This window comes from Anarhichas minor, unplaced genomic scaffold (genome assembly GCF_050575085.1).
Source record: "Anarhichas minor isolate MPS153535 unplaced genomic scaffold, ASM5057508v1 ptg000050l, whole genome shotgun sequence".
Classification (NCBI taxonomy): domain Eukaryota; kingdom Metazoa; phylum Chordata; class Actinopteri; order Perciformes; family Anarhichadidae; genus Anarhichas; species Anarhichas minor.
Window position 1 is genome coordinate 888748 of NW_027466496.1, and position 12560 is coordinate 901307.

The 12560-nt window shown below is 42.0% G+C and overlaps 1 protein-coding gene across 3 annotated transcripts; it reads right to left on the reverse strand.

The window, feature by feature from the left end:
- Nucleotides 1-1244: 1244 nt before the first annotated feature.
- On the reverse strand, nt 1245-12074 carry itgb1a (integrin, beta 1a). Of its 3 annotated transcripts, none has more exons than XM_076112550.1 (15): nt 12008-12074; nt 11563-11648; nt 10450-10669; nt 10179-10349; nt 8900-9138; nt 8411-8566; nt 8207-8302; nt 7659-7748; nt 6774-6914; nt 5678-5880; nt 5315-5553; nt 4961-5183; nt 4147-4382; nt 3778-3944; nt 1245-1310 (listed from the first exon to the last, which is right to left on the reverse strand). In XM_076112550.1, the coding sequence occupies exons 1-15, from the start codon at nt 12072-12074 to the stop codon at nt 1245-1247; spliced, it is 2400 nt and encodes a 799-aa protein (XP_075968665.1). The 3 variants fall into 3 exon arrangements, with proteins under 3 accessions (XP_075968665.1, XP_075968664.1, XP_075968663.1); XM_076112549.1 differs by having other exon boundaries at nt 10450-10648; nt 11539-11648; XM_076112548.1 differs by lacking the exon at nt 1245-1310 and adding an exon at nt 1826-1903.
- Nucleotides 12075-12560: the final 486 nt, after the last annotated feature.

Consider the following 12560-nt stretch of genomic DNA (forward strand, 5'->3'; position numbering starts at 1 on the left):
TTATCTTATTGTGATAGTTGGCAAGGGAGAGAGGCACAGACAGGTTTTTGTATTTTATTTAATAAATAACTCAAACCGTATTGGGAGAGAACAAGGTATTAAAATAAAAGGCACTTTGAAAACAATACTGTAAAGGCTTGTGTGTGGTACTTCAGAGGCATTTGGGGTGTGAAAGCATTTCAGGTGATTCATGTGACGTCTGAACAAATACTCCTGTTTCGGTCTTACCATCTTAAAATAAAATAAAATGTCACGAACAGAATTGACTCACACAAACAAGTTTACCAGTTCACTGAACAAGCTAACATAGAACATATTTTTGGCGTACTTGACGAGAACACAGGGAAGGACCTGAGAAAGTTACTGCAGTTGACAAGTACAACAATATTTCATTAGTTATTTGCAACTTGGATCATAACTAAACAAATGCTTTGATTGTTCAACATCACCACAACTTCTGAATTTTAACAAGTGGTATACAGTCCCTTTGTGTTAGTATATCAACTATTTGAATGATAGTTGATATTAATTAACAGTTCTCAATAAGAGTGCATTAAAAATGTGTTTCGAAGCTGCAGATCAAAACTACATTTACCACTGCATAATATTCTGTGATTCAACATAACCGTCCAATCAAGCTGAATGTGAAATATCATTCAATACTTCCTATTGCAGTTGTTTTCTATATATATTTACAGACACACACACACACACACACACACACACACACACACACACAGACACATATTGGCAATATGTGCTACTATGGCTGACAATTTACACATTAAACCTAAATCCTGTCTGGAACACAGGAAGTCAGTGCACAGAGCGGGACGAGACGACAGAGACGTGTCTGAGAAAGAGACAGAAGCTGAGGAACTCTTGCACATATATTGTATATTCATAGTGTCCACACTGTGTTGTTAAAAAGAAAAAAAAGCTAAATCCTCTGCCCATACCAGTCCTGTGGCAGGAAAAAAACACCTTCATGTCATGTTTTTTTTTTTGCAAATATGCAACTGAAAAGTATATACACATACTGTATACTGTACATCTAAAATACAACAAATGCATACAAATCGTTAGTGTTAGTAAAAATACAGATGCAGTGCCACATGGTGCGTTATAATGGTAAAGCAACAAGAAGAAATTACATTAATTCCAGAACATTCCCCCCCCCCCCCCCCAATTTGCGTTAAATACTGCAGTCATCAGATCCTTGATAGCAGAGTTCATTTTCGCCTTCATTTTCCTTCATATTTGGGATTGACCACAGTCGTGACAGCACTTTTGTAGATGGGATTTTCACCCTGCAGAGCAGAAATTGAAGTAACAATTAGGTCAGGACAATTAGTCAGGAATGAATATGCAACTTTCATGTTAGATTTTCTGACACATTTAGCAAATCACACAGAAAAACAAATGCGTCATCAGAACAGAGCATCATCCCATTACTGTACATGTTATTTATTTAGATCACACTCAGCACACAGCCATGCTTTTGTGATGCCGTACCAAATTCTGCATCGTATTTGAACACATTTCATACTCACCGGACAAGGTTTTGGCCATTTCTGCACTTAGTATCCTCAAACACTGACCAGGTTTTGTGATTTATTTAGCTGTATCGATTGTCATAGCACACTCATGCAATCATTGTTTTACAAAATATGAAGGTAATATTTCTCTTCCTACTACCTACTCGTGTTCTTGATAGTTATAAAAGACAGGTGAAATGAAGAAAGAAATATATACTGATTGAAATCAAGGCACACGTAAAAAGCCCATGCAGGAAAATGACTTGGAAAGGAAAGGAAATACAAACTTAAAGGGCATCAGCTTTACGTCCATATTGTGGGTTCTGGAACTGATTGACAGGACTCTTGTATATTGGATTTTCTTGCTACATGTAGAGAAGTCGGAATAGAGTTTAGCAGGAAAAACACAGAAAAAAAGGAATACAAAAATGGCAGAATAAAGAGAGAAAAGTAGGAATAAAGTCCAGTGAAAGTGATGAAAGGACGGCATGTTTGTGATGAGCCTTTTTCACAATTTAAATGCGGATCGTGTACACTTTACAATAAAGACTTCTTTTATTGGAAGCCCTCATTGAGGCAATGTGCCTGTGGCTACAGACAGATAAAGCCCATCCTCAGAGCCTACCTCCACTCCAACTCTACGTATCACAGGCTATCATTTTGTGTCCTTTTCCCAAGTGATCTTTGTGGCATGACATTCCCATCTTTCATTACATCTCTCTAATAAAGGCATAAATAATAATACTCATAATAGTAAAAATACTAGTGATGGCCCTATACTACTTTTAAAAAAGCTCTGACGTTCTGCTGTTGGTTGAAAACAGATCCTGAACTTCAGTAGTTTGCTCATGAAGAGGACTCGGTCCCACTCTTCCTGCCGCAACAGATCCACACTGACACACCGCCTTCTCAGATATAGACATTTACTAAATCATAAAAAAAAATATGAAAAAAATAACTCTGACAAAGGTTATATTTTCTTAAGATAGAGATATTCTGCTTTAAGTAGCCATGTTATATGTAATGTTGTATCACTGAAGCCTACGCAGGCACTCTACAGCTTAATTATGTAGAAAAAAAGAAGAAAAATGTTATTTAAAAAATATTAGACCTGGTAACCGATACTACATATTAATGAATCACAAGCAAAAAAACGTGATCCAGACCTCTCGACATTTGGCTGAGCCCTGTGACTTTTGAACAAGACTGCTAGCTAATGCTAACAGTCCCTTCAAACAGAGACTCTGGTTTTGGGGGTTTAATGAGCTCTTCTTGTACCTTGGTCCCACTTTTTATTCATATATGCAGACCCTTTTCGAAAAGGAAATAAATATTGCAACATTTACTCTAAATCAAACAAACGCCAACCCTCCCAGATTGTGTGACACCCTCATTAACTTGTGATCTATTTAAACGTACTAAAAAAAAGTACTCCGTTGAGGCTACGCATCAGGATGGTGTGGTTGCAATCATAAGAGAGCATATAGGAAGGAGCTCATGCAGTATCTTTGAAATTCCTTTTGGTTGCTTTGCCTTCTTATCTTGTCAGGAAATCCCGGTTACCCAGAGTTTCACTAACAGTCTCTCATTTCTCTCAAAATGAAAGGGGTGTGGAGCCTTATGTTGCCCTGCCCATGGTAATAAGTAAGACCCCAACATACAGATCGGGAACATCTGCATCATCAAACCCACCATAGTCTGCGTCTGTGACACTGTTCCACCACTAGGTGGAGGCATTTCACTGCACATGAAGCTGTGCAGAAATCCACTCTTCTGTCATATTGATGTTGGCTGATGATGCTACAGCTTGGAGGAAACCGGGAGGGGAGGAGCTGTAGCCACTCCCCGGAAAAAAAAAGTCCAGCTATGCTCAGAGTGCATAACATTCCCAAAAAAGTCCTCACAGTCCCTGACATTTTCCCTTTTTTTAAATATTTTGAGCGCCATTCAAAAGCAACACATTCAGTCTTATTCCCACAGCTGTGCGACTGAAGAGAATGTGAGCGAGACACTTTGTAATGATATTAACAAGTCTGCTAATCTCTTCTGCTGCTAAGTACAACGAATGATCTTTACATGTTAATTCAGCGGACGGCTCTGCAGAGCAGCCGAACAACACCTGTTTTCCACATTTTAAGTGACTAGACCAAACTTCTGCCAATAATCAGTGCAAAAAATCAAACAAGTATTTATCTTTTCTCGTCTTTCACGGAGCCGATTACGGTTCCAAAACACTCACCGTGTCCCATTTGGCGTTCATCTTCTCCTTCTCAAACTTGGCGAACTCTCGCCTGTCGTGGATGATCATCAGCAGCTTCCAGATGAGCAGCAGGGCCAAGCCAATCAGGACGATGCCGGCGACCACGCCCGCCACGATGGGGATGATGTCAGGGCCGGCCGGGCAGTCTGAAACAGTGGGGCGCAGCAGTGTTTAGGCAGCTTGAAATAAGAGTGCAAAAATAACAAGACCACGGGAATAACGTACCATCACACGGCTGAAAGTGAATAAACAAATGCCCTATTTTTGCAACCCAGGCCCTGTAATTAGCTTTCTCTGTAACAGAAACCTTCCACACCCTGGCTCACGTTAGCCTAGCTCTCTGCTTACCCAGCAAGTCGACCACATGGACCTCCTTCTCCGTGTTGTTGTTGACGGCGTAGGTGTAGTAGAACCAGCAGTCGTTGGCGTCCCTCTCCTTGCAGTGCATCACGGGGTAGGAGGCGTCGTTGGGCTGGGGCAGCTTGTCCCTCTCCTTCACCTTGATCAGGTTGAAGTAGCTGCAGTCCCTCTCACACGTGTCCTTCTTCTCACCGGTGCCGAACGCCCGGCACTGGACGCACTCTCTGGTGGGAGCGGGATGTTGTCGTTACTAATGAGCACTGAGATTTGCTAATGAAGGGATACGCAAATTTAAAGCAAAAGCGTACAATTACACCGATGTCTTCTTACTTTAGCTTGTATTTTACCCTTTATTCGCTGACATGTTGGCAAATTAGCAACAACAAAAGTATGCCGAATTAGCAATTAAAAGTTCCTCTTTTTAATTTTCTCATTGACATACAGTCAGCTTTCACTGGATTACTTTGATACTGAAGAAACCTTAAAGAAGTGCTGATTCCCAGGCAAGATCTGGAGTTATAAGGAGCGTCTTTTTTTCCATGATGAGCAGATTTATGAATGTTTATTCGCGATGGACGGAGCCAATAATATCCTTGGGAAGTGTACAATTAGAGGCCAGAGAGGAGATATCTTTTTTTTTTAAAATTCTTTCCCAGTATTGAACCTTTTTACTTTTCTACTTCTGTTTGAAGATTTCTCTCCCTTTTTCCTGCCTATGGATATTTTCTCCCCAGCAATACCAACAAAGAAACTACATGAGTATCAGGAAATGCACATTAACACATCTTCTTTTGAGACTTACTTGTGTTCAGTGCAGACTCCTGGACAGGTAGGACAAGTCTCACAGGTGGGACCCTGGAATTTGGGGTCAGTGCACTTGCAGGTGCCACATTCGCACATTCCTCTGCCGTTACAGATCTGCTTGTTGCTCGCCATACATGTGCCGTTGTCCAGAGAGCAATCACAGGCGCTTCCGGTCCACATGGGGTCACAGACACACACTCTGCACTCACAGCGGCCATGCCCTGAGGAAAAACACAAGAAGAAAAAGAGCATGAAAGCTTTAATGAGCCCCTTTTCTCTCTCTGGACATCATCCGTGTAAAGCCTGCGCACTGAGATCTGGAATTCAGAGAGACGAGATCCGTCATACACACCTCCGCACAGTTTGTTTCCAGAGCGGTCACAGTTGAAGTTGTCGCACTCGCAGTACAGGCCGCTGTACCTCTCCTCGGGGTTTTCCCTCTTCTTGCACTCGCATGTGCCGCACACACAGTCGCCGTTGTTGCTGCAGATGTCGGTGCCGTTGTCCTTACGGCAGGTCCTGTCCATGTCCTCCGTGGCCACATCGTTGCTGCTGCATTCACACTTTCTGCCCACTCGGCCCTCATTACACCTGAGACGAGGGAGAGGTTGTGATTCTCCAAGTGAGACTGTATATGAGACGTAAAAGCTTTCGGATATTTTTTAGCGAAACACATATGGTGCAATAAGGATTGTGGAAACGTTCGCAGACTTACTTGCAGGCTCCACACTCGTAGGTCCCGTTACCGAAGTGGCAGAGCGGACTGTTCTTGATGCCGTCCTTGTTGCATTCGCACTCGCAGATGAATTTGAGGATAATCTCCACCTCCTCTGTAAATCCCAGGGGCTTTATCTTGATGGTCTCAGGCTTGCCTTGTTTCGGACAGCCCTTAGACGTCACACTGATGCTGAACATGACCTAGGAATGAAGGAGGAGAGGGAGACTCGGACTCAGAGAGCAAACCACAATGACAGAGAGCAGCATTTGTGCAATACAGTGTGCGAATTAGAGAAATTATGATTTTTAAGTATCTGACATCTCATAATTTAGGCCTGGCATAAGTGGAATTCTGATGACTTTGGATGAAATGCATCATGTTGTTACGCAAAAGATCACGAATAGGCGAGTACAGATTATTTTTGATCCTCTGTGTATGATAAAAAATGCTTGTTAAATCTTCTATTGACATAGCTGTGTATCTAGTATTTCAGTGGTTTCCAGCAAGAACATGTCTATATACAAGCATATCATGGCATTGTGGCAGTGTGTTTCCTGCAGACACACACGTAAATAAATACGCTTCTACAGTTAAAGTCATTGTCTACGACAACGGCAAAGACAGACGCGTCTTTGTTAAGAATATGGAAAATGTCTAACTTTTTAAAAATGTGTAATGTGTGACTTGGAATTGAGGCAATAAAAAGGGTAATTGAATAAATAGAAACAAAACACTGGCACTCACAGATAAAGTGTCTTTTTATTTATTATGGGCAAATGCTTGTCAGCTAGAAGCCATCATCAGTCCGGTACGATTATTTAAGATTTGGAGCTGTGTGCACCACTTCTTCTCAAAATAAAGACTTAAACAAGATATTTAAGTTTTAACTTTAAGTTCACAAACTGCCAGTATAAAATGTGTCTGTATTTGTTAAGGCATTTATATAATTATAAGACACTATGATCCCTGTGGTGTATTACTGAGAAACCATTTTTTTGCATTAATTATCTACATGTCTCTTAATGTCCTGAATGGTGGTGTGTGTTGAGGCTTAATCCTCTCCTGGTGAAATGCAACAGAAAGGAGCACTCACCTCATCTCCGATGGAGATGTTGGAGCACCTCCGTCCACTTTCGCCCTCGCTAACCACTCCGTTCTTACAGCGGGACGTGTAAGCTATGGTCACTCCCTCTGGAAGCTTGCTGTTCTCCAGAATAACCTCGGACGAGAGAGACTGCCAAGAGATAACAACACGAATGCTGGAATGTCATCTGGTAGCTTTGTTTTGACAGCGTAGACAAAGGATGAGCTGATAATTAAATGGGAATGTGTTTGACTGGTCCAACTCAGTCACTATGTTGAATGCTTTAAAGGGATAGTTTGGATCTTTTGAAGCGGGGTTGTGGGAGGTACTTGTCCATAGTCAGTGTATTACCTATGGCAGTCGTCGTCCCCCATCTTAGAGAAACAGACAGGAGTAACAACGCGGGAGCAAAGCAATGTACTGCTGTGGACGGGGCGAGCAGCGAAACATATTTCAGCCACCTATCAGTATGATTGTAAGCTATATTTTGAATATTTTCACTGCTTCACCTTGCCGTCAGACAGCTCTTTCCGGCGGGAAACTGAAGCGTGAAGCGTGGTAAAATCCCTGTTTTTGCCAAAGGTGTCTGGCGGTATAGAGAGCATAGGTGTTGGAAAGGGTTGTCCGACCGTACAGGGGTGAAATACTCGAAATAGATCGTACACATAAACTGATAGTGATTTTTCAAGGTGTCTGAAATACGTTTTGCTGCTGCCCCCGTCCACAGCATTACATTACTTTGCTCTCATCCTGGTACTCCTGTCTGCTTTTCCAAACTGGGGGAGTTCTGACCGCCTTCTACTGTAGGTAATACTCTGACTATGGATAAGTACCTCAAACAACCTTTAGTGTGGTTCACGTGAGCAACTGTTGACTTAATAAAAGTGTACTTACATTGTAAGCGTCTATAATAAGGTTGATTACATTGCTTGAATTGGCAGACAGAGTGCCCACTGCAGACTTTGGTATCAGATTCTTCAGCTCCTGAGGAGAGAAGAAAAAAGTTTAGAATAAAGCTTAATCAAAGCACTGTTAATAAAAAACAATAACAAGACGTGATTGCATTTCATTACAGCCTGGAAATATACTGGTTGAATCATTTATTTTCAGATATACTGTAGATGGATACAACATTGTTTCAACCTTGAAATGCTAGAATTGTTACAGCTTTGAAGCACTCTGCAGCCACGTCATGAAATAACTTTAACAAACTCAGATGGAACTGGGCTGAACTGGCCCGAAAAAGCAACAGCATGGCACAAGGAAATAATTAGAGCTTTTATGGGGATGCTACCATAACTCGCAACAGAGGCATCAGCTCGGGTGGATATTTTTTACGCACTCTTCTAATCACATGCATGCACAGCGAAGGAATGAGGAACAGTAAAGAGATAAAAGTGAAGTAGAGTGCCAGATAGAGAAACGAAGAAATAAGATCTGACCTGGTAAACAGGCTGGAACTCCTCAGTCACTGCAAAAATGGTCTGAATGTTGTTGTCGCTCAGCTTCTGAACCAGGTGAGCGATGGAGGGATAATCCTTTTTGAAAACAAGATGGGGAAATTTTCAATGTAACACGCAGTCAACACGAGTAGCGGTTACGTACCCGCATGTAGAACAGGCCCAAAAAACCACAGATCTTCTTACATAGTAGTGGCTCATGGTGTACGCGTTGTTCTCCAAGTGACATTTTCCATCATTGGGCAGAACGATGCCTCCCAGCTTGCCATCGCCAGCAAAGTGGAAGCCGGCGTCAGTGGAGAACACCAGCAGACGAGTCACATTCCTCCAACCAATATGATCCTGAGAAATGAGAAAGAAACACTCAAATTATGAAGTCATAATTGTCTGCCAACAGCGATACATCATATAAAAGCTAAGGAAGAATATGAGCAGCTCACAATGTGGCACACAAACTTCTGATTATCACTGCATCCAAGAATCCCCTTGTAAACACTAAATGCTCATAAAATACCCTTTTCACACATCACCACATGAACGCATTTATTGGCGCTATATCCCTCAGAGCGAGTGCGTAATTGTGGGAAAATTAGCTTGAATTGAGAACCTGAGAATGATTATTTCCAACAGTATTACTGAAGGGAAGGGAAACAGCTTTTTACAACAACAGCTTACCCCACACACAGCCACTTGCATGATGGCATCGAACCCCCCCTCAGGAGAGTCCAGGTTTCCAGAGATGTGCTGCTGGCCCACCAGGGTGTTGAACTTCTTGCCGTCGCTGGTCAGCTTCAGGACGTTCTTGTAGCTGAACGGGCTGGTGCAGTTCTGTTCGCCTGTGCATGGGTTCAGCAGCTTGGCAGGAGTGGTGCTGATGTATGGCATGACCGTCTTCTCCACAAAGGAACCGAAACCTTCGAAAGACAGTCGGATTCAGAATTTCACTTTAAACAACGTAAGTCAACAAGTGATTTGGCTAATGGCTGAACGGGATGCTTGGTTTGAGGCTGGGTGATCCAGTTTAAAGGTAAGCTGACACCAAATGAATTCAAATGAGTCCATGCACTGTGTTTACTTCTTTGGTTTGTTTGTGCCGGTCACAAAAAGGTCATTCAAACTTGGGCGGTACTAAATACCCACAACAGGACACCAGAAAACACAAGACAGTCAATCTACGTCAGATCTTTTCAAATTCTGATACTGTGGAACTCCTCAGACAAAGTCCAGACAACTACTTTGAGCCCTGATATTTTGCCTACATGTTTACATTTTTGGCAAATTGTCACCATTAAAAGTATGCCGAATTAGCTATTAGCAGTTACTGTTTGCAAGGTACACATGGGTGTGCAGAGAAATATTATCTATTTGCTTTGAAACTGAAGAAAACTTTAAAATGTGAACATTCTTGAGAAAGCTCTGTAGTTACAAGGAGCGTCTTTTTTTCTGTGATTTCGAAGCAGATTTATGGACATTTATTGGCAATGAACAGAGATAATGATCTCCTTGGAAAGTGTAAGTCACACTGATTCTAAAAAAAATGAACAGTAATAAGAGGGATTTTAATCAAATCCTACACATTTGATTAAACTGCTAAAAAAGAGAGGGCGGGCTTGAAATGTAGTGCATTGCGGAGCTACAGAAGACCGTGGCTCCACAAAAACTACACTAAAGGTTGCAGATTGATTGATTGATATTATTGATTAGTACTAGCTTATATAAGCACACGTCATATTTTGTTTTACAAGAAGAAACGATGATAAATATATTGTTTTTCTGAATTAAAAAAAAATTAATCTAGACTCCAACAGTATGTTTTATTATCATATTGTTTCATAAATACAGTAGTTCCAACAACTGTGAACCAAAGACAAACAGGCGACAATGAAAGGTTTTCATTTTTTTGTCCCCAAAAGTAAAGAAACAGAAACAAACACTTCATAATGAAAGTCCTCACCTATCCTGAAGTCAGAAGTGATCTTTGACATCTCCAGCATGAGGCTTGTTCCCAGGTTCTTGACGTTTTCCAGATCGTCCTTCATGGAGTAGGACAGGTCCATCAAGTAGTACAGGTCGATGGGATAATCTTCTGCTCGTTTGAACTTCAAGTTGAAAGACTGTGGCTCACCTACATCAAGTTACCGTTATTAAAAAAACAAAAACTGTTCAAATCGAAAAAGAAAAGAATAGCTTCAGAAAAAAAAAGCTTCATTTAAATGTAATCTCACCAGATCTGAGGGTGAGGCTGAGTTTCTGGGGCTGGATCTGAGTGATGTCCTCCGGCTTCAGTTTCTCTGCTCCCTTTCTGCGATGTGTCACCATTTTGTTCTTGAGGGTCTTCTGTTCCCCGTGCGGGTTCTCGATCATCGCATCGGCACAGCCCCTTCTTATCAGAGACTGCAGCTCGTCACAGCGGGTCGAGACGGTCTCACCCTGTTTCAGGAAGTTCTATGAGCAGAAGCACAGAGAGAGTTAAAGGGACGATCCATCAATTTTATCAGAAGGTGTACTACTCAGTCTGTGAAAGCTGTTGCTGTTGCAAAAAAGACCGACAAAAATCAGGGACCCATCAATGACAGTGGGAGCAATTGTGACAATCATTTAATCACTTTAATTATTCCTTGAGCAAAAATACTTGGCTCGTCCCAGCTCCTAAAATGTGAGGATAATTATCCTCATCATTGATTTTCTACTTTTTGTTTTCTTGATTAAAGGGACCACTGTGTAGCATTTGAGGGATCTATTGGAAGAAATGGAATCTAATATACCGTATATGGCTCATTTCTCAAAGGTATAATCACCTGAAAATAAGAACAATAAGAAGGTTTTGTTAGCAAGAGCAGTTTATATCTACACACGGAGCAGGTCCTGTTAACGGAGCCGGCCGCCATGTTTCTACAGTAGCCCAGAACGGACAAACCAAACACTGGCTCTAGATACGGCCAATGCAAATCTTCGCATTGGTAATATGAAATGTTTGAAAATGACAGATATAAAAATAGTAGCCGATTAATTGTCTGTTGGTTAACTAATCGATTAACCCACTTATCATTTCAGGTGAAGTCTTTCTGCTTTTCGGCTCTATAGTTGTAAAGTAAATAGCTTTCAGACTTGTCCAACAAAACTAGGAACTTAGTAAGACATCACCGTGGGCTCTGGGAAACTGTGATGGCTGCATTATTTGCTGATATTTCAGAGGCTTAACAAGTAATCGATTACTATAAAAAATGATCGCAAACAATCGTTTGCTGCAGCCCGACATTGGGCACTAAGTGCATCATAATGGCATCAATACGGCATTTCTCAGCAGCGATTACAGCTGACGGCTTCGATTCACGTACCGGGTCTTTACACCAGCCACATTTGGCTCCGGCCTGGATGCACTCGCCGCAGTACTTTGCGTTGGCATTGATGCACTCGTTCCCCTCTGGATGGAAAACAAAGAGAGAAGAGAGGAGGAGGCAGAGTCAGAGGGAGCAGGGTCACAGCACAGGCCCTGCAAAGTAAGCAGCCTGTTAAGCCCCCCGTGTTTACACATCAGTTCGTCTGGAAAACCACGTGGCTCGGTGGTAATTGGAGACATTCCGTCTTTTTCATTATACTCTACGCTCCTTAGGTGGATCTCTGGTCAATGACATCGTTAAGATAAAGTTGCCGGCCTCTGTCTCTGGGGTGGTAGATATCATTGTGAACTTTTACGTTTGGTGTTTGGCTGGCGACAACAAGAATGACATCATGTGACAGAACAATGATGTTACAGCAATACAGTACGTAAGCCAATCTTACCTTTCTGAGCATTACCGCAACAAAAGACTCCTAGCAATGCGGCAATCAAGAGCAGCTTCAGGTCCATCTGAAAACACACACAAGGAGAAAAAAAATCTTTCAAATGTGTTGTCGTCTCGTCAAAGAGCTAGCGCTGTTTTCAGAGGCAATTTGTCATTTGTGACTATGTCTTTGTCGACAATAATAGCAGCTGTCCTTCGAAGCCTGAAAGCTTGAACTCGTAATTTCCTGAACAAAAGGGTCCAGAGGAGCGAGAGAGCGTCCCTGAGAGATGACAGATTGAATGTGTAAATTGATATCGGAGATAATAAAGTATCCGGAAGAGGGGGCTTGGCTATTCTCAGTCGGTCAAAGGGTAGCAGACAGCTAATTAAATTATGACCGCTTTCACATACAAACATGTCGGCTACACTATGCTCACATTTACGCACAGACACGGGCACTGACTTGCCCCCGGCCTTCTTTTTTCTAACAATCCCTTTTACTGTAAATAGCATCAGCTCCCTTGAGTCACCCCCTCTCTGGTTGTGTATATTGATCCCTTGTCTGTGAG

Coding starts and splice junctions, on each gene's coding strand:
- itgb1a (XM_076112548.1), bottom strand. CDS start 12,074: ATGGACCTGAAGCTGCTCTTGATTGCCGCATTGCTAGGAGTCTTTTGT. Junction 5,881..6,773: donor ACATCTCCATCGGAGATGAG/GTGAGTGCTCCT, acceptor CTTCATTCCTAG/GTCATGTTCAGCATCAGTGT. Junction 5,554..5,677: donor TACGAGTGTGGAGCCTGCAA/GTAAGTCTGCGA, acceptor CCCTCGTCTCAG/GTGTAATGAGGGCCGAGTGG.